Source organism: Doryrhamphus excisus, chromosome 6, assembly GCF_030265055.1.
Source record: "Doryrhamphus excisus isolate RoL2022-K1 chromosome 6, RoL_Dexc_1.0, whole genome shotgun sequence".
Lineage (NCBI taxonomy): Eukaryota > Metazoa > Chordata > Actinopteri > Syngnathiformes > Syngnathidae > Doryrhamphus > Doryrhamphus excisus.
Window position 1 is genome coordinate 3,279,578 of NC_080471.1, and position 22,544 is coordinate 3,302,121.

General features: G+C 44.0%; 2 protein-coding genes across 3 annotated transcripts; one reads left to right on the plus strand and one right to left on the minus strand.

Annotated features, from left to right (window-relative positions):
- Positions 1–432: 432 nt before the first annotated feature.
- On the plus strand, positions 433–10,231 carry nox1 (NADPH oxidase 1). Its single transcript, XM_058075253.1, has 13 exons — positions 433–603; positions 688–783; positions 852–962; positions 2,800–2,884; positions 3,218–3,363; positions 4,684–4,877; positions 4,954–5,080; positions 5,160–5,252; positions 5,331–5,572; positions 7,420–7,582; positions 8,396–8,542; positions 8,607–8,731; positions 8,804–10,231. Exons 1-13 carry the CDS (start codon positions 433–435, stop codon positions 8,928–8,930), a joined length of 1,827 nt encoding a protein of 608 aa, XP_057931236.1. The 3' UTR covers positions 8,931–10,231.
- Positions 10,065–20,218, minus strand: cstf2 (cleavage stimulation factor, 3' pre-RNA, subunit 2). 2 transcript variants are annotated; one of them, XM_058075254.1, is made up of 14 exons: positions 19,850–20,218; positions 19,554–19,632; positions 17,978–18,147; positions 17,769–17,905; positions 17,550–17,669; positions 17,344–17,466; positions 15,117–15,234; positions 14,561–14,620; positions 12,222–12,321; positions 11,949–12,151; positions 11,542–11,666; positions 10,946–11,032; positions 10,697–10,846; positions 10,065–10,405 (listed from the first exon to the last, which is right to left on the minus strand). In XM_058075254.1, exons 1-13 carry the CDS (start codon positions 19,944–19,946, stop codon positions 10,721–10,723), a joined length of 1,545 nt encoding a protein of 514 aa, XP_057931237.1. In that variant the 5' UTR covers positions 19,947–20,218; the 3' UTR covers positions 10,065–10,405; positions 10,697–10,720. The 2 variants fall into 2 exon arrangements, with proteins under 2 accessions (XP_057931237.1, XP_057931238.1); XM_058075255.1 differs by lacking the exon at positions 14,561–14,620 and having other exon boundaries at positions 10,068–10,405; positions 19,850–20,212.
- Between the last annotated feature and the right edge of the window lie 2,326 nt (positions 20,219–22,544).

The following is a 22,544-nucleotide window of genomic DNA, read 5'->3' on the forward strand; positions in this document are numbered from 1 at the left end:
TACCTGCTGATGTTCTTGCCTTGGGACAGGAACAAGAAAAGAAAAGGAGTTGACAAAGAAATGTCACTATTAATAAACTAACAGACGATATCGACCATAATAACGTCTGCTATGGAATCTGAAAGCAGGAAAATGTTCAAGATCAGGTTTTTTCCATTCGACATCCCAAAGGAGAACAAACATGGCCGCCGAACGAGCTTGTTTTTTATGATTTGTCTGTGCCTTATTTTCTTGTATTACTTGAAACTTCAATAAAAACAGCACCGCCTTTTGTTGAAATCTTGTCATCCTAAATCAGGTGACGTTTCAGCAGCTATTTTTATATTCCTCCTTTACCTGCTTCCTCATTCCTCATTCCTCACTCCTCACTCCTCATTCCTCTGCTTTGAGTCCCGGGCAGGTCGGAATGTGGCCATTCAGCTCCTGGAGGTAATGCTCAATAATTCCAAGCTCGGCATGTGCTGTGTGTGTTATTTATCCCCCCCACAGGGGAGGAGCCTGCAGCCTTTAAAAGTGCAGAGGTGGCAGCCTGGTGCTATTTGCCTGCAGGTGATCATCATGGCCAACTGGATTATTAACAATGGCGTCACCGTTGTCACACTGGTGAGTGTTCGAGACCTGATTATCATCATTATTGGCATAAATGTGGCATAAACTAGCGTATGTTTATGTTTGTGATGTTTGCAGGTGGTGTGGATGGGCATCAACACGTTCCTCTTCGTCTGGTTCTATCTCTTCTATGACTTGGGGGATCAGTTCTTCTACACGCGACATATTTTAGGGGTAAGTCCTAAAAAACAATCCAAACGGGTGTGAGACTCATGCATGTGGGGGTGTCTTGGGGGGGTCAGTCTGCTCTGGCTTGGGCCCGGGCCCCCGCCGCCGTGCTCAACTTCAACTGTATGCTGATCCTCCTCCCGGTGTGCCGGAACCTGCTGTCCCTCGTCAGAGGCTCTCTCGTGGTAAGTTGGGGGGCGGGGAGGCCTTCTCGGGGGTCCTCTTGGGGCCCCCTACACTGTAAAAAAAAATCCAAGTTGATTCAACTTAAACAAATGTGTAACCTCGCTGGCTTAAAATTGTGATTAAATGTAGCAAATAATTTGAGGTCATTTCAACTCCCAACTAAGTTTGTCCAACTTAAAAGATCAAGTTCACGTGACTTATTGATTTGTTTTAGCTCAAATATTTTTGTTGTATCAACAATAGAACTCAAGTCGTTTCAATTGACTTTTGATTTAGTCTAACTAATTAGCTTAAGTAAATTCACAATTAAATTGAAATTAATTGAAATAATTTGTTAACCTGATTTGGAAATGAGTTTGATGACTTGATTTACATTATTGATACAACCAAAATATTTGCTTATCTGACCTAAAAATCCACAACAAATCAATAAGTCACGTGAACTTGGTCTTTTTAGTTGGAGGAACTTAGTTTAGTGTTGAAATGACCTGAAATAATTTGCTACATTTAATCACAATTTGAAGTCAGCGAGGTTACACATTTTTTTGAAGTTGAGTCAACTTGGAATTTTTTCCAGAACGCATCAGCTTACCAGTAACTTTATTGTTGATTGTATTCTTGTATCAGCTTCTTAAATGCAGTAGTCGGGTTGAAATCTGACACAAATCATAACAAGGAGAAATGCCATCTTAAATCGGCTATTTGGTTACAAAACAAACAGAAATTTGGATTAAAGTCAAAAAGTTCAATTAAAGTTATTAATTAAGGTTATATTTGTGACGTGTGCGCGCGCGTGCGTGTGGGGTGATATTTGTGATGTGTGTGCGCGCGCGCGCGCGAATTTGTGACGTGCGTGCGTCTGGGGTGATATTTGTGACGTATGTGCGCGCGCGTGCGTGTGGGGTGATATTTGTGATGTGTGCGCGCGTGCATGTACGAGGGGCGCCATCACAAGCGTCTGAGCATGTGCAAAAGCCATCACACTCTTGTAAAGTTGGCCACACCCACATTTGAAAGTGGACTGAACCATTTGATTAGTTGGGAGGATCAAAGCCGAACATTTCTAGTTGTCTCAACTTTTTAGCAAAATGTAGTTGACCTGATGCACAAAAATAAGTTGACGGAACTAAAAGCTAACATTTTTTTACAGTATCTATTTTCAAAATGAAATTGTTCTAACTTTTTTGCAGCATGTTGCTAAAAGTAGCAGAAATCTCATACTGAAGATTTTTGACGAGTGTTTTTGCTGTAGATGTTTGCTTTGCGCTCTAAGAGGATATTTTCCATGTCTTAATTTATTTGTACATTTTTAAATGTTTTATTTTGTTTATTGATTGATATCATTAATTTGTTAAAAGTGTAATACATTAGATGAATATGTTGACAGGACCAGTCAAAAGTTTGGGGACGCCTTCTCATTCTATTGACTGTGAATGTGTCTCCAACTTTGGACTGGTTATTGGACATAACCCATATTAGTTACTGTTTATTCCCATTTATTCTAATAGTATGTTTTCTAGCTTAAAAATTCCCAACATTATACGAGCCAAATTCCAATTCGGCTTTCGAGAGGCAGGCTTCATGTTGCAGACTTTGTTGTTTGCCTTAATTGTCTCCATTTCCATATGAGTTCATGTCTGCATGCTTCAAACTGTAGTGCAACGGAAGGGTCACACTCGGATTTTTATGTATTTTGTTATTTCTTTTTGTAACGGTTTTGCCCAGGCTCTCAAGGTGAGTCAACCAAATAGGATGGCGGGATCAAATATCTTCATTCCCTGAGCTTGCTGCTGCCTGCATAGCAAGTCTTTGAATGACTTTTGCATTGCGTTTCAGTGTTGCAGTCGTAGTTTGAGGAAGCAGCTGGACAAGAACATCGACTTCCACAAGATGGTTGCCTACATGATCGCCTTGATGACAGGTCAGCTTGGATGTCATTGCTTGTAATGATGATGTTGTGATTTCCTTTCTTTCCTTATAACGTCTACATTCCCTCCGTACCAAACGTCATCAGACATGTCGTCTTATCAGGAAGTGCACTTATCAATGGACTCCATGTTGCAGTGAGATGTTAGTTTTTGAAATATCCTACCCCCCTACTAGCATGGCAGATGGGGGAATATTGACGTAGTGAGAAAGTGGCCTTATTCACAGTCGACCAGCGCAAACCAGTTCTTCATTATCTTCATGGCATGTCATTAAAACGATAGCATGGCGTCTTTCACTGTTCAAACGTCTGGTCATTGTCCTCCAGCCGTGCACGTCATCGCCCACCTCCTGAACATGGAGTGGTACAACAACAGCAGGCGGGGCCTTTATGACGAGCTCAGCACGGCGCTATCCAACCTGGAGGACACAGACAACACCACCTACCTGAACCCCTTTCGGAGGACGGACATCGTGAGTCACTCGCTCACACAGACGCCGTTAAAACCGCTCTCAGTTGATCCGCCCTCCGTCAGATCCCGCCCCCTCTTACAAGCACATGTCTACCATGACTATGACATATTCTTTTACCCCGTGTGTATGCAAGCAGCCCCGCCTCCGCCCACCAAGACAAAGACTGTATGACTGACAAAAAAGCTCACTCCGTTCATGCCGTTGTTCTATGGGACAAATGCACCAAGGTGCTGAAAGCAACGCAGCGTGAACCGTCTTCCTGCCTGTTTGGAAGCCAGAGACGAGGAAAACAGACACACTTGGCAATAAAACCGAGACTGGCAAAATGATTCATTTAGTCCCAGGACTCGGGCCCACAAAACATTAGTTTGGTGAATGATAAACAGTAAATGAAAATAGTTATTAGCGGCAGTAATGTGGTCGCTGTACCGGACCGTCGTGGTGAAAAGAGAGCTGGGCCTGAAGGCAAAGCTCTCTTTTACCAGTAAATTTACCAATTTACCAGTGGATCTATGTCCCCACCCTCACCTATGGTCATGAGCTTTGGGTCATGAAAGAATGAGATGGCGGCTGAAAAGAGTTTCCTCCGTAGGGTAGCTGGACTCACCCTAAGAGATAGGGTGAGGAGCTCAGCCATCCGGGAGGAAGGGTGAGGAGCTCAGCCATCCGGGAGGAAGGGTGAGGAGCTCAGCCATCCGGGAGGAAGGGTGAGGAGCTCAGCCATCCGGGAGGAAGGGTGAGGAGCTCAGCCATCCGGGAGGAAGGGTGAGGAGCTCAGCCATCCGGGAGGAAGGGTGAGCCGCTTCTCCTTCACATGGAGAGGAGTCAGTTGAGGTGGCTCGGGCATCTAGTCCGGACGCCTCCCTGGTGAGGTGTTCCGGGCATGCCCAGCCGGGAAAAGGCCCCGGGGCAGACCTAGGACACGCTGGAGGGATTATGTCTCACAGCTGGTCTGGGAACGCCTTGGTGTCCTCCCGGTGGAGCTGGAGGAGGTGGCCGGGGACCGGGAAGTCTGGGCTTCGCTACTGAAACTGCTGCCCCCGCGACCCGGACCCGGATAAGCGGAGGGAAATGGATGGATGGATAGATGGATATTACAAATGTTTTCAGACAAAAATGTGTGTATGTAAATAACTAATGCAACATTAATCATATCTCTGTTGGGAACCAAAATATTAGGACCGCCTCAGAATAATGCTATAATAATCGTTCTACAAACAATAATAAGCACTGTCAAATGAGCTTGTCAATCAAAAATAAGAATGTGCCTCTCATTGCTGTATGTTGTGTCGCTGTCCGACTGTTTTTTGTGTGCGTCAGGATCCACAGCAGACTCCATCTTACGTGGTCTTCACCACCATCGCCGGCATCACGGGGGTCATCATCACGCTGGCCCTCATCCTCATCATCACTTCCTCCATGGAGGTCATCCGCCGCAGCTACTTTGAGGTGTTTTGGTACACGCATCACCTCTTCATCATCTTCTTTGCCGGCCTCGTCATTCACGGCGCGGGGTACGAGCACCACCACCCCTTCCCCCGGTTCCGATCTTTCTTCCAGCAGCTCACCAAGTCTTGCTGTCCCGTGCAGGCGCATCGTGAGAAGTCAGACAGACACCAACCCGCGGCACAACTTCACCCTCTGCATGGACCGCATTGCCGACTGGGGGCGGGTTCCGGAATGTCCCATCCCTCAGTTTGCAGGAGGGTTCCCACAGGTGGGTCTCCCGTAGACAAAGTCTTTCCAGAAGAGCGGAAGTTGGAGCTGCAGCTCCTGATGTTGCGGCTGCGTTTCAGACATGGATGTGGGTCATCGGCCCCATGATTCTGTACCTGTGTGAGCGCCTGCTGCGTCTTGTTCGTTACTTGCAAACAGTCCAATACAGAAAGGTACGGACCTCACTGGTGACATCATCTGTCAGGCCCCACCCACCCCCCGACGCCAGCTCACCTTCTTTGTGTGTTTAGATCGTCTTACGGCCATCCAAGGTGCTCGAGTTGCAGCTGGTCAAGAGCGGCTTCAAAATGGAAGTGGGCCAGTATGTCTTCCTCAACTGTCCGGCCATCTCGCAGCTGGAGTGGCACCCCTTCACCATGACGTCTGCCCCCGAGGAGGACTTCTTCAGCGTCCACATCCGCTCGGCCGGGGACTGGACCGACAAACTCATCAGCATCATGCAGCAGCTCCCGGAGGGGGCGCAGGGGCCCAAGTGAGTTCAGTTCCTACACAGGCCTCCTCGTAACGCTCCTTTGGGAAATACTCAGTCTAAATGCCTACAAAGGCCATGTTGGCTCATCGGTGTTTTACTGTGGAAATGCTGAGAGGCAAACACTCAAGTCGTCATGGGAATGATGGGAGTCGAGCGTTTATGCTAGTTGGTGTCCTAAAATGTGCAAATGCGGCGTCAAATTGGTGTATGGGCTCTAGACTCCATGCTGGGAGACGAGCTTATCCCAGCTGTTGGACGAGAGGCGGGGTACACCCTGGACTGGTGGCCAGCCAATCACAGGGCACATATAGACAAACAACCATTCACACTCACATTCATACCTATGGACAATTTGGAGTGGCCAATTAACCTAGCATGTTTTTGGAATGTGGGAGGAAACCGGAGTACCCGGAGAAAACCCACGCATGCACGGGGAGAACATGCAAACTCCACACAGAGATGGCCGAGGGTGGGATCAAACTCGCTAACCACTTGCCTGCTGTGCAGCCAAGCTTCAACATAAAGAGTGGAATTCTTTGGCGTGTGAATTCGGAGACATTTAAGCTTCACCTAAGGTGCCACAAAAATATTTGGAGGAACGCGAAGCGCCGAGCATGGGACACGTTAGTGAAAGATGACATCCTATTTTCTTATCGTTTACATGTTTGGCGCTGAAATGTTTCAGATCAAACAAATGGACATCTTTTGGCCCTCTCATCTTTCCACAATTGTTGTCATTCAGCCATTTAATCACAGCAAGACTTCCCAGACCATCACACTACCACCACCACATTTTACTGTTGGCATGATGTTCTTTTTCTGAAATGCGTTATTTCATGCCAGATGTAAAGGAAACGCACACCTTCCTTGGAGTATTTTCCCAAAGGTCTTGGGGATCATCAAGATGTTTTCTGGTACAATTGAGACAAGCTTTCATGTTCTTTTTTTCAGCAGTGATTTTTGTCTCAAAACTGCAATTTTTGCTCAGTGTCTTTCTCATGGTGGAGTCATGAACAATGACCGTAACAAGTGAGGCCTGCAGTTCTTTGGATTTTGTTGTGGGGTCTTTTGTGACCCTTTGGATGAGTTGTTGCTGCGCTCTTGGGGTCATTTTGGTTGGCCAGCCACTCCTGGGAAGGTTCACCACTGTTCCATGTGTTGGGCATTTGTGGATAATGGCTCTCACTGTGGTTGGCTGGAGCCCCAAAGCTCTAGAAATTGCTTTATAACCTCTTCCAGACTGATAGAGCTCAATTAATTTCGGTTAACTGGGGGGGGGGGGGTATCACTTTTTCCACACAGGCATGTAGGTCTGGATTTTTTCCTCACTCTTCAATCACAGCAGAGTGGGCATGTCCAAAGTAGAATCAATGAAAACAGACCGTTTTGGAAATCCAGCTGGAATAGGTGCAGATTCTGGAAGATCTGTGCCGGTTATCAAGTGTAGCTGCTCTATGAGACGCCACAACTCAATACAAAGAGGTCAAAATGAGTTGTCCCCTTTAAAAGCTATATTTTATGTTCAGTTGTGTTGTCATTGACTAATATTGAAATTTGTTTGATCTGAAAACACACATTATGATATACTATTACTATATAATAACGGTGGTTTAATTGGGCTAAAAAAATGAAGCCAATGAATGCTGGGACAAGCATTGGCAGTAAAGCATTCATTCATCTAAAGTATTTAAGTATCAGTGCAAATACTAAGACATATATACTACATTAAAGTTAAATGTGTACAACTTGTGCCCTAATCGTACAAACGCGGCACCTTGGGGTGGCTGACTTGCTGTGATGAGCGGTACAAGTTGAGTAATGTTTATTATGAAATGTTAATCCAACAGAATGGGCGTGGACGGCCCCTTCGGTACTGCCAGCGAGGACGTGTTTGACTACGAGGTCAGCATGCTGGTCGGCGCCGGCATCGGAGTCACCCCCTTTGCCTCCATCCTGAAGTCCATCTGGTACAAGTTTAAGGAGTCCAACCCCAAGCTGCGTACCAGAAAGGTAATGGAGCCTGACCCCTCACCTTCTGTTGCCGTTTTGACTTTAATGGCGCAGTCATGCGGAATGACCTCTATTGTCTCGAATGCTTTAGCACAGCCCACGCACACCTGAAGTCGTGTCGAACAGGTTTATTGAGCGCTATAGGGTGCAATACGGGGAAGCAACTTTGGCATCTGTGACTCAGCTCACGTAATCCTTTAAAAGGCACCTTTGCCGCATTGTAGTACTGCATTTCAGGACAATACTTTGTGACTTTTTGGAATTGTATTGTATTTATAAATAATCGAGATCTATCAGTGTGGAAGTGGTTATAAAGCTAAAGCTTTGGGACTCCGGTGAACCACAGTGAAAGCCATTAATCCACAAATGGCAAAAACACGCAACAGTTCCCAGTTGTGGTTGGCCAACCAAAAAATAGCCCAAGAAAGCAGCAACGACTCAGCGAAGGGGTCACAAAAGACCCCACAACATGTAAAGAACGGCAGGCCTTACTTGCCTCAGTTGAAGTCGGTGTTCATGACGCCACCATAGCACAAATTGGCTACACACACCTCTTTTACATTTAAAAACTAATAAAAAAAAAAAACAAACATATTTGGCCATGCTCAACCTGCCCTCAGTGTTATATTCAGTGGGAGTGATGCTTTTAAAAATACAATTACCAATCCTTGTGTTCTCATTACTGGTCTCAGTATATTTAGTTTCAATTGTCTGAATGATTGCAACCTGCCTGCGCCGAGCTTTAAAGTCAACACACCCATCACCATTAAGTCTTGCGTAATTGGCCTCATTATTTTCACTTCCTGGTTCCAGATCTACTTCTACTGGCTCTGCCGTGAAACCCACGCCTTCGAATGGTTCGCCGACCTCCTGCAGGTGTTGGAGAGGGAAATGGAGGAGAGGGGCATCGGGGATTTCCTCACCTACAAGCTCTTTCTGACCGGATGGGATCAAAGCCATGTTTGTATTTCTTTGGCAAAACATAAAAAAGGGTGTGGTGTTAATTATGTCCTCTTCCAAAAAGGCCAATCACGCCATGGTGCACTTTGACAAGGAGACCGACGTGGTGACTGGTCTCAAACAGAAAACTCACTATGGAAGACCCAACTGGGACAAAGAGTTTGAACAAGTCCGCAAAGAGAACCCCACGTAAGAAGGATTCTATTTTTCAATTCAAACTAGCGACCAAAACAAGACGTCCTGAACATGTGTCTGTTTCAGGGCCGTGGTGGGAACCTTCCTGTGCGGCCCGGCGGCTCTGGCAACGGTCTTGGAGAAGAAGTGTGCCAAATTCTCAGACGTGGATCCGCGCAAGACCAAGTTCTACTTCAACAAGGAGAACTTCTGAGCAATAAAAAGACGACGATGCAGGTTTCCTTACGCAAGACCTGTTGGGGAATGTCGCTCACGGCTAATTACAAAAAGACAGAACAGATGATGAGAAAGCTGCACGGCAACCAGACGTGTGTGTGTCAAATTGTGTCAAAAACAATGCAGGGTGTGTTGTTCCACTGGTGCATTTTCCCTTCTAGCAACAATCTGGATCGTTGAGTAAATCAGTAAGTCCTTGTTTGGAGCAAACTTAAAATATTTAAACTAGGGATGCACGATATATAGATATATACGCAGTATATTTAAAGTTGATACCAATAACTTCCTGCTTCAAGACTTCAAACACCGTGACGATAGGAACAAGCCCTGTGCGTTGGAACAATTCTGCCATTTTCAGGTGGCCGATAAGGGTTAGGGTGTGTGAAGTTTGCCCACCCCGCCTTATGTTTGCGGAGTCTGTTTAGTGTCCCACTCCATCTGTTTACATGTGCGCTAGGGGGACGCGACAACAGTCCATTTGCAGAAAGTCACAAAAAAGGAGCGCTTGATTTGCTCATGCCAACACACATGTAGCACAGTACGGGTAATCCCACTTCATTGGAGATATTTTTGATGCTATCGGTGTGAGATCAGATTGGCCCGATTTATCGTGCACCCCTAATTTAAAAGTCAAAAGTCCCGCCCACAACTAGCTTTGTAATGGACCCATGCCGTATTGTAACGACAGACCGAGGCTGCTTTTCTTTAAACATATTTAACAGCGTAGCATGGCCATGATGAATTGGTTTTAGCATCTTACATAAAGAAGTGATATTTTTGATATTTTTCCTCTCTGTAGCCCTCGTTCTGATGTAATGGGCCTTTTCATGGTTGTTACCAATGCAATGTTTTATCTTTGAAGTTTACACTTGTTAATGTATAGGAATATTTCTCTTAGTTACAGCTGATACAGCTTTTGCAATGTTCTACGACAACTATGAAGTAAGACCAAGGCAATGTAAATAAACATATGCACTTTGTACAAAAATAAAATAAGCTGTAAATGAATGATCACACACACACACACACACTTGTATTTTACCGGTAAAGGAAACGGGCATCTGCAAAACCGTCAATGATTTATTGCTGCTTGCCAATGAATATCCTTGCATTAGCTTTATCAGGACTGGTAAGGAAAGGAAGAAGGAAGCAAGTGGCACGTGTGGTAAATGATCCATGAAGGCCAGTCGTCTTTTAAGGAATTACAGGAAGAGTTTAAGCACTTATATGGAAACTCTTTTTGCATCAATGAAGAATAAAAGTTCTTGTGTTTTATGATTTTTGTGTTTTGTTTTATTGATGAAATCAAGGGAGAATATCACATGAGACGAAAAAAAGGATGAAACCTGGTGGAATCCTCAAAGATGATGTTTTGATGTAAAAAAACAAACAAAAAAGGCCAAAAATATACAATCATCCCAACTAATGAAAGATCTCCAGGTGGAGGGCAGACTGGAAGAAACATGGGATGCTTGCATTAGGCTTAGGTAAAGTGAGAATCAAAAAGAAAGAAACGAGTATTCTAGTCGTGTCTGACGAGACTGAATTCATTATACTACAGGAGTAAATTCGATGAAAGTGATAATGCTGACATTAAATTGTCATATGCTAAAAAGTCAATAGTTTAAGGATAGAAGTTGCATAATTATTCATATTTGACATGAATAAAGTGGAAATATGGAAAATATGTTTAGATTCTGCAAGAAAATGCTGCTAATACTTGGACTAGGAAAGACGGCCTACCTGATGCTTTTACCCGGCGGACCATCAAGGTGCACCCCCTGCCGTTTTCTGAATCTGCTCTTTGAGGATGAGGATGCTCTGCCTCTGCTCGGGGGGCAACATGGCGATCTGTTCTGGGGTCAGCTGCAGTACCTGCATAATCAGTGCGGCCTGCGGGACAAGGGGGAGTTAGACACAAGCAAATCAAAGCAGTGAGACAATAATGTCTTCATGGTAAAACCTCCCCATTCCCTCAGATGTGATATCCACCTTCTCTTGGTCCTGTGTAGAAACTTGGTTCTGGCCTGGGCTGAAGCCACCGCCTCCTGATGGAGGAACTCCAGAAAGGCCAGGACCCTACAGATAAACACAGCAGATGTTTGCAGTGTTTATCAGGCGTCTTAATGATTATCCGAGCTCACGTTTCATATGTCGGTCCTCCGTTGCATTCCTTTCCATATTCACGCCATCAGCAACTACGATTGCACTCGCTGTACTTGTGGGCTTGTTTGTTGTTAGCTAGCTGGCTCGGTGAGAAGGTGATAATTGGACTATCCTAGGGGTTGGCAACCTTTATCATCAAAAGAGACATTTTTCCTCAGAGTAGGCCTACTGTGGAATCATCTTAACAGTGAACCCTGTAAGCCTTTCGAGTTCTTGGGTTGTGTAAAATGAAAACCAACCATAAAAAGCCCATCCAAGCTCATATGTGAATATTAGAGCTGCCTGTTGTAATATTGAACATGCTAACGCTGAATTCATGTCATCCATTTGCCTACTGATGGTGATTGTTGCTATTCTATTGACCCTGTCCTATGACTGTCTTTGCAGAGGGAAGGGTTGTTTCCATTTTCAGATATGTTTACCGGTCGCTGAGGGAGGGGCACATTGGGGCCCATGTTGTGGGGAATGGGGCCAAGCATTCCTCCCGCCATGGGTACCCTCTGGCCAGCCACAGGACCACGGGCGTCCATCGCTCTGGGATCACGACCTGCGGATAGACGGAAAGCCACAACATTTAATCATTCAAATAATCGTGGATTTGAATTGATAAAAAGCTAGCCATTATTCATTCAGTCCTCAGTCACATCTGTAGCCCCAGCGGCCCACCAAAATGTGTTCACATTGATACAGCAGTATGGGCAGCAGTGGATGAAGGTGCTGCTCAGGAGACACGCCCTGCCCTGTCTCATCAGGAAGTAAGCATGTTTTTCCTTATACTACAGACTCAAGGAAAAGATAACGTACATCTCAGCCTGACACTGGAGCTCACCTCTGTTTTCCATCGGAGGTCCCCGCTGCTCCATCATGGGAGGCCCCCTTGGGTCACCCATCATGTTTCGGGGTTCACCCATAGGCGGCGGGCCCCTCATGTCCATTGGAGGCCCTCTCATATCCGGTGGGGGCCCGGCTCCCATTTGGGGCATGTGCACAGGCGCCGAAGGGTGGGGTGGAGGTGCCCCCATGTAGCCTCGACTGAAATAGACAGTTGAATTGGTAAAGCTTTAGTGTGTATACGGCTTACAGTACAGTGTTAATGTCTCACTTGGGTTCAATGGCCTCTCCTGTGACCGACAGCAGACTGCCCCCTCTGGGATCATTGGGGCCGTCACCCAGCAGACCTCTGGGGGGGATGCCGCCCCCTCCTAAATGACAAGGAAAAATATGAAAACCGACTAGAACGAAATACAATACCGTTACCACCACTTTGACCGAGGACAAAGTAATCTGTCTATTATGCAGAATTAAGTGACGTGCACTACCGGGCTGCCACCAGCAGAGGCAGCGATGATTCAATCGCTACTAGTTGGCCATCTGAGCCAACAGGGAAACCTTGCTTTTCATACGTCCCCCTTATCGTAAGATTCAGTTTTCATTGGCAACGTGATGATATTTCATCCCAGTCCCATTCTGTTTGCATTGTAATATTTTAACTTGTGCACATTGTGAATGTTACCATAAAAACAGTATTGCACATACTAAGCTGGACCGGAGTAAAAAAAAAAAAAACTAAATGGGACTGCTCTTGAAGACTCAAAAGGCTCAGGGAGACGGAGACTGCATTAAGCCCGGACTCTACAGCAATAAGAACAGGTCATGTGACCATAAAACATGATAAGGGCTTGTCACATTAAGGTTGAGCAACATTACGGGAAAACCCTGAAATGAGGTCATGGGATTACAGGTAAAGTGAATCACTAACAAGGGTTTTTCCTGCTCTATTGCAAGATTACAAACCCAGGACTCTTATTGTGAAAGGGTCCATATTTATCAAGCAATTTAGGTTTGACTCACACAAGAATCTGAAATAACAAAAAAAACAGTGTCGCCGTGAGCGGAAATGTGATTTGACATTCGAGGAGCCAGGGAATGCATGCTATAATTAAAAAAGGTAATGGGCGGGGTGGGTGGTGTGTTTTTTTGTATGATGTATCTATGAAAACCTGCATCTGTTACCATGACAGGAGGGATCAAACTCTTTGTGAGCACATTTGGGAACAAGACACCGACATTATGGGCATACAATATGTAGGAGGACAAATAATGGCAGCTTGGTGTCCACGAAGGTAGGCTCCAACAGAGGCAAAGCCAGAAGATGAAACATGTGGCGCTCATGGAACTAGTGTTTTGCTTTGTTGGGCGTGGGAATGTTGCTGTCAGAGGTATGTGTGAGGATCCAATGCGACGGGTGTGTCAGTGTTAGGACGTAGCTTACATTAATTACACCCTGCTTGCTGCACACAGTGCACTGTCAAGACAACGGATGGCAGGCGCCTACATTTCACCACCTGATGAAATGTTCTACTTCTAATATAATGAAAGCTCATCTGGGCTTGACGGAATGTTTCCATAGTATTCTGTGTAGCCAACTGCATTCACTTGCCAGTTGATAGCTGCACTGGGTAAAAGTAAGTCACTAAATAAAAGGACTATTATGTTTTTGTCACTTAAGACTCAGAATTACAAAAACACATAGTAGAGATTTGGGGGCAGGCATGGACAAGGAGGCCCATGGAGGCTTCATAGAGGAGGAATGGCAAGGTTCTGCAGACCTGCTTAATACCCCATCATCATCTATTTACTGCATTTGGTTATGGGATGTCGTATTGCTGTCTGAAAGTGTGCACAGTTGGCGCACAACACTCCTTCAGAAGGTTCTTCGTAAAAGGAACAGCTAAATGCTAATGCTGGCTCTGCAGTTGCAGCGCTGATGCGGCTATTACATCAAATCTGTTAAAAAGAGAAGTAAAGCCATTGTTTCTAATTATGTTAGATTGTTCATTGCCAGAAGTATTTGCTCCTCATCGCCGTGGTCACCAGCCTCAAGGTGTGCTTGATCTCTCCGCAGCTCTCTGGCATCTTCCGCCGCAATGTGAAATAAATACCATCAGCTAGCCAAGTCACTCGCTCGCTTGCCCAGATTCTCATCTCATACTTGTGATTGTCTTCCAGCTCCTCCTAGTTCAACTCAGGCCCCACTGCATACTAATTTAGCTTCAGCAGCTTAACATAGCAAAGTTTACTGTAAGACCTCTTGGGGGGAAGAGTCACCATTGATGCACTACACCGCTGATGGGGATGTCATACAACTTAATGCAAAAAAAAAAAAAATCCAAACTATGCCTTTAAGGTGCACATCATACCACACAAGAGGGTTTGCATGGAGAGGCGCTAACTGACAGTGTATACTGGCACCTCAAGCCAATAGTAGAATCCAGGCTTCAGAGGCCAACTATGACACCAACATTGGTGAGATGCAACCAAACGCGAACCTGGAGAGCAGCAAAGCGTGCAAGCGTATTCAAGGGTCAAAATGTGTGTGCACAATGCGAAAAACATGTTGGCAGGTCTGCAGGACTGACTGAGGAGGAGGGACAGTGATACCTTGAGGCCGCTCGATAGCAGCTTGTGCAGATGCTCCCGTGGGAGAATGCTGAAGGTTTCCTGAGCCAGCATTAAGAGTGGAAAAGAACACAAGTCTCAAAGAGCAAAGCAGCACTTTCAAAGAGGATTGTAGAAGTGTGCTGGTGATATTGCATGAGAACGGATGACTTTAATGTTACAAAACATGGTTGGTGGATGACAACATTGAGACTCGAAAACTTTTAGCTTCAAGCACACAGACACTTTTACAAGGCTGTGGCGCCCCCTAGTGATCACAGTGAGGGAGGCTTGGTGCAAAGCATTAAGCTCAGAATATTCTACTAAAGAGTTATAAATATTCAGCTTGTTTTTTTCAAGCAGACAAATAACAGTAAGAGAAAATAACTGTCTATACGAATGAATGAAATAACATTTAAAAACAAAACAATGAACAAACAGCAAAGCACTGCCGTTGGAAAGGAATATCTAACTAAAAATTGAAGTGATGCTGCTTATCACCAAGTACGCGTGACCTGCATGACGTGGAACATTAAATGACTCCTTGGATGGAAATTACCTGGAGGGCCAACCGGTCCGGGGGCAGGAACTTGTCCGGGTCCAGGCATGGTTCCAGGGACCACACCCATGTTGGGAGGCTGCATCATGGGAGGCGCTCCATTGACATGCATTCCAGCCTGGTCACACGACACAAAAAATAAAGTAGTAAATTACTTAATTATTGTGAATACTGGGCATCATTTAGCAGTCATTTTGACTAAGAACATGCGTCATAATACACTGGTAACTGGTATCTTTAATTTCTTACTAAATATTTATCCATTTAGCAACTCTAGAATCCCATGAGCAACTGCAACTTTTGTAGTATTACATTATAACCATTATACACATGTAATGATATATAATTACTTGCGTACCCTTTCCATCGGTAGTGCTGCAATGTTGTAACTCCAATAATACTGTAATTACTACAGCTGTCAAACAAGAATGGCGTTAATAGCCATAAATAATTTATTTCATTAATTAAGTTAAATATTTTAGCATATATAATGCCTGCGACCCTCGTGTGGATAAGCGGTAGAAAATAAATGAATGAATGAATAATGCATGCCATGGCAAGCGTGGCTCTCTTATGAGAGTGGTATGATATGGGACAAATAATATACTGTTTGAAAGCCGGCAGTGTTTGTATGTTTATATTGTTTTGTTTCATTGTTTCTTCCTGAGCGTTTATTCACACTTTGTTTGGCGTCCTTGAGCACACCATAGATGTGAAGGCTCCAAAAGCAGGCCCATCATGATAATGGATAAATCGACTTATTGAACTATTTCTTTGTGGAGGCGGGGCTACGACCCACTAGCTACTATCCTAGCTGCAGTTAGCCAGTTCTGTGAGCTCACTTCCTCGGCATACACTAACGTGAATGACAGCACAAAGGTGATTTTCAGGTGAATGCCACATCCATAGAACAGAATGAACACAATATGCGCATTTACAACGACGGCGACCAACACGGACAGTTTTCTCAACCGGGGGAAAGAAAGTACTGATGGAGGTGCTCGGGCAGCGGCTCCCTGGTCCTGACAGTCAACGTTTGCTGAGGCATTTGGTCAGCAAATATAAACAAAACAGTGCAAAACGGTGCGCGCCCCCAGAGTTGACAGTGGCTCCATTGCAAAAACATACATACACAGAGACAGGCAACGTCTATGTCGAGCTAATGTACACGGTACACAAGTGGTACACAAGTGGTACAAATGTGAATGTTACCGCTCATGACTACAATGAATGAAAAATTGTCTAGAAATGTTGCGATAATATTGAATATCGACAAAATTTTGTGGCACAAATTACAAGCAGATTTTGATATCCAACAGGCCTATCCATAAGGCTTTCTCCAATGCAGCCACAAATAGACTGATATTTTCCACTTTCTTCTTTCACCTCATTGCCGTTTCCAAACGGCAAATGCATAAAAGGTTTGATGATGTTACGTCTGTGTTGAATTGGAGCAGTGCAAAAACCCAAAGGTTCATTCATGTTACCACAATGCCTGTCCCCAACACATCAAACAATGATGCGATAATCTCTCTGGAATAAAAAGTCTAAACTGGTACAAATGGTGAGCCTGTATTCATTTTGTTCTCTTAATTCAATGTGGTAAGTTACTTTGATTTTGTTCAGTGCAGTCAGACATAAGCTCGATTACACTGTGTGTCTGTCTGTCTGTGCGTACACTCAAAAAGGTCGAGGACTACTGATCTAAATGACACACATTGCCACAACATAGTGCAGAACAATGCACAATCAAAATTTGTGCCAGTGGCAAGTTGGCAGAATGCTACACAATACAACACCACTACTAATAACTACAAGTTAACTTGACTCAGTTATCACCATTTAAAAAAGACCTATTATGCCCCCCCAACACTTTTCTGACATATAAATGTTGTATTCTTGTGTTAAATGATGCCAACATTTCAGATAATGTTGGCCCTGAAAGACGTTTGGCTCTGACCACTCTGTTTCAGAGAGCTTTTATTAACATCAGCTCCCTGTGACGTCACAACGAACCGGACTTACTTATATGGGAATTCCCGGATACAAGCTGTATTCTGGAAGATCTAGAAAGCTTTCTGTGCGGGTTACCGTGTGTAGCTGCTCTATAGGAGCCCACAACTCAATACAAAGGGTCGAAAAATGACCATAATAGGCCCCCTTTAACCAAAGAATATGTTTGAACACAAGATGCCATATAAGTGGTGAACATCAATGGTGCGCCTACCACAGGCTGCTGCTGAGGGGGTTGCATGTTGGGCTGTGCAGGTGCTGGATTAACTGGTGCTGCTGCTGCCCCCGGACCGCTTGAAATGAGCGGCTGGACAGTGGTTTGGCGGTGGAGCATTTTCTGTATACGTGATAAATCAATGAAAACTGGCACGAGTGCCCATGTGCAAAAGAGATATTCTTAGTAGTCACTGTATTTCTCACCAGGGCGATTTCGGGGTCAACAATACGCATGACGACCTGGGCCTGCAGCAGAGCATAGGCAAGCTGAGGGTTCTGAAGCAGCATGTTCCTTGCCTCCTGGGGACTGTTCTGGACACATAGCTGTAAAGAAGAAACAGTTATTCAGCTGAAAAACAGTGTTTCCCCTCCAATTACACACAGTACCACATGTATAAAAATAACATGGAAGACTAGACGTACCTTCATCTGTTTCATGAGTTCAAACATTTGTTCCGGTGGTAAACTGGCCACAGCTCGGCTGATGGACTCTGGAGCCTCCTCGGACGGCATGCTGTCCCCATACGGGGACTCAATAATGGGTGCTCCAGTTCCCAAACCTATGAAAGACAGACAGATTGACAAAATCAAAATTGCAATGACATTGCAAGTGTGGCTATCAAAAGACTTACTTTTAAGCTCTTCCTTGTTTTTCTCACTGGCCGCGTTGTCAACACGCAGAGCTCGACCGCTGAACTCCCTGCCATTGAGGTTCCGCATAGCGCTCAGCGCAGTTTCCTGGTCTTGGTATTCACAGAAGCCATAACCCTTTGGCTTTCCAGTCTCTCTGTCATATACTAACCTGACCAGCAAGAAAACAAACATCCATAATTTTCAATGTACAAGTTAGTCACTCGGCCACCGTGCAGCCGACTCGCTAATTTGATTCATAAAATGAATCAAATACAATATGAATGAAATACAATGACTAACAATAGCAATGTTACAAATATTTACAATTTTCTTCAACCTTAATTTGATGCCTCATTCACTTTTCTACACAAATATTAAAGTTAGATCTGATTTTATACCGGAAAATTGTGCCTTTTGTCCCAATCATGTTAACATTGAGCAAGGCAAAATCTGTGCTCAACACACAGACCTTGGCAAGTACAACCGTACTACAAAATATAACTTAGTCAACAGAATATCAATTTACATCACTCGACAAAGAGTCCTGAAAAGAAAATTAAATGTTATATTTTTCATGTCTATATACTAAGGATGAACGGATACATCAGTCGGTCGATATATCGGGCCGATATTTGCGTTCTTTACTTGAATCAGTATCGGCCGATACGCGCATGGGTTCGCCAATGTATTTTTCCCACATGATTTACAGACAGGCATCCATGGGCAGCTTTGTGTTGCCGGAAGACCCCGCAGCTCATGCAGACGCAGTACCCCTACCCCACTGCAAAAGTGGTGAAAGTATCTAACGGTTAAACTTAGTTGAAATATTGCCACCTGCTTTGAAATAGGAAACATGAACGCCAAGTGGATGTTAAACTTGAGACGTGTAATATTTGTTATCATTGTCATTTTTTCATCTAAATTGAGGGAGCAAAAGCATTATCGACCACAAATATTGACCCAAGCAAAATCGGCAGTCCATAATCGGCCATCGGCTAAGGGTGATGAAAAAAAAATCAGCATCGGCCCGAAAAAAATCCATATCGGCCTTATCCCTAGTATATACCTCACACTGCAGTGCAGCAGCACACAGTGTGTTATTTTTTTACCCCACACTAATAATTCAAATGTGACATGTAGTATTTTGTGGCCAAAAAATTTATATTTCCTGCAAATATTTTTAATGAAATTTCGTCTGCATATAGATATTAAAGTAAATGAATATCCTATATTAGTCTTATCTTATATGCCTATAGCGCCAGCCACGAGTTTGAAAAGCTTAACGTTCTACTTCATTTTCCAAGCACTTGATGTGCTCCAACACTCAATATAAATCCAATACGAATTTGAAGATGAAGTAATCTACCCAACAAACATGTATACGAAATCTAATACAATCGATATCATGAAAAATGCATTTTGAGGGACGGCCGCACGGACCCTTCTTACAGGGAAGTACGCTCACTGTCAGGTTTTTTTTTTTCATTCACAAAGAGAAAATGCTAAATGCAACAAAATATGGGTTTTGGAACATTACTACAAACAATGACGAATAAATGGAGGGATGATACTCACCTGAAGCTAACCACAAGTCCGACTTCAGAGAAGATGTCTTTTAACTGTTCTTCGGTGGCTTCATATGGAATGTTGCCCACTAAAACGTAGTCAAAAATAGAACATTTTGACAATTTAGGTGACTTTAGTTTTAAAAAATCGAGTACCAAAGTCAAACTTGTTTACTTGTTGACTTGAACGGCACGAGCCTAGACTTCCAGTGTGTTAGCGAGCTAGCTAATATGTACATTAGACTGATGTAAATGATATTAATATATAATCTTTACAAAACAGAAATGTAGAGAAGGTACACTTACCGAACACTGATCTCAATGAACGGTCGACGGCTGGATCTCTACAAGCCGCCGCGGCGGCTGCAGCAGCGGCCGCAACAGCAGCAGCAACGTTGGACATTTTGGAGGGACACAACTTAATGCAACACCCGGAAGTACAAAAAGGACAATTTCCGGTTTCTGCCCAACACTATATTATGTCGAGAAGCGGACGCTTGTTGTTTCGCCAGATAAAACGTAAACCGCCAACATTGGCAGATGAACACCACTAAATCAATCAATAAATAAAAACCATGTAAATAAATTGCCCCTGCTACTTTAACCTAAAAACAAGCATTTACTACTTTTTGCAGAAAAAAGATGCACACAGGAAACATTTTATCGCTTCGAGATTGTGAATTGGACCGTCCTTGGAACAAATGGCGTAAAAACCCCTTCCATCAGCAAACCTGTACTCCCCGGATGTAAGTAAGATGCTTTTACAGCAAACTTGTACTTTAATTCAAAAATTATTTTTGTTTTCTAAAAACATCTGTTTTGGATGTTAAAATAGTTTTGTTTTGTGCTGTTTATGATTCCCCTCTCTACAGCACAGTATACCACAATAGAGAGTTGAGAGCAGGGGTGTCCAAAGTGCAGCCTCGGGGGCCATTTGTAGACCATACCTTATTTGAGTTTTTTTTTGGACCACTGCAATGGATTGTTTTAGACTGTTTCATAAACAATAGGTGACCCCTGTGTCATTTATTGATTTGTCACCCATGGTCTGGAGAATCCACAGTGTACTCGGTATTTACCCATTGACAGTCACATCGTTTACCTTTAAGCAGCACACATTTTTTGTGACTGTTCTTAAACAGTCTCCAAATAAAAAAAATATAGCTTCTTATTCGCGACACCGGCAGGGCCCATTTTTGATCAATCTGATAGTAGAGTAAATTCCAGGCCAGTACTGCCCATACTGAAACTGATGCCAATGAATTTGACTTAAAATTGTTCATACTCATGGAATGATTTTGTGCTTTTTGCCTTTAATTTGTTGATTATTCATTACTCTGTATTATTTGTTACATACAATGGTTTGAGGACAATAAAGCCCCCAGAAGCCCCCCTGTGTTCAAGGAATTATTCTGTGAGTTTCTAAACAATAATAAAAATAAACTAGAACCCTGGTAGCCATTTTGAGCAAAGCACCTGAACTGTGGACAATATGGTTGGAAGGGGGGAGGGGGGCAGCAATGATGACAGATTGCTGTTACTGTTTATCATGTGGTATATAATAGCACACCTTGCAAGGTAAGCAGGGCTTGTATTCACTGATCCTCGCTTGGACTGCCATTATTAAACAAGACAGATTCCTACTGTATATGAGGCTGGATCAAAATTCAAGCCTGCTAGATCAAGTCGGCGGGCTCACAATTTGATTGACAATATGAGGTAGTAATGCCATGGTGTGATATAATAGTCTTTCCCTTGGACATTTCACCACTTATTTATTGGGTAGATATTGCAGAGGTGGCAGTAATTGAGTTGAGATAGAGAAGGGAAGGGGCCTGAAGGTTACTGGAATTTTGGGGCCGTGAGGGGATGAACGTCAATGACAGCACATCTGACACACACTATATTAAAGTAGAGAGTATTTGTATAATGCAACAGATTCATGGTAGTTTTGTCCTGTATAAATTAATATGCTTGAAGTATATCTCATACATTCCCGATCAACATTTACAATTTCACCATTTTACATTTTGCACTGTTGGACCTAAAAAAAAAAGCCATTACCACACAGGCAGTCACAAGGGATGCCCCCGCAACATCTCCACATAGCTAGCTACCGTTTGATATGTTTGGCACACCTGCACAATCTGAAGCACCATTGTTCCATAATTAACCTAGTTTGCATATTTTCAGCATGTGGCAGGAAGATACGAACTCATGAACCATTAGGTCATCTTGTGGGCTTGTTCCATAACCCTCGGGAAGTTTAAATGACTGTCTTACTGTGTCCAACCTCAGCAGCAATGGCGCCCTGAGGGTTTGCTTTTGCAGCTCAACAATCCGACTGTGTACAAAGAGAGAAATCTGTCATGACGAGATCATGACCTGGCAGAAAATCACACTGACAATTTTGGCATTTGAAGGCTGTGGTCTTAAACTTTTGATCAGCTGATTTCTTCTTTTAGTACTTTGAAGCTCAAATTAAAGCCTCTTTAAAGGGGACCTGTTATGCTCATGATTCGACCCTTTGTATTGAGTTGTGGACTCCGATAGAGCAGCTACACACAATAACTTGAAAACTTTCTAAATCTTCCAGAATCTGCACCTATTCCACCTGTATTTCCTTGGGTTTGTCCGCCAAAACGGTTTGTTTTAATGCATTCCACCCACGGCCCGCCTCGAGGATTTGATAATAAATGAATAAAGTATTTGGAGAGCAAATTGAAAAGTGCTTAGGAGCTCGGCAGCTCATGATCTACTGGCTGGAGACCCCTGACTTACCGTGTATCAACTCAGAGTGGTGACGTAGCACCACTGGGGCGGTGGAACTCAAGAGAAACCGAAAGTGTGGCAACCTCGCCTTTCCGAGGAAGAGTGCTCTTTGTCCCACACACTTTGTCAGAGGCACCGTTGGTGCTGTGGAGCTCAGAAGCTGGACGTGAGGGCTTGGGGGAGGGCAGAGAGTTTATCTGGCTTACAGCCACGCCCATATAAGGAAATC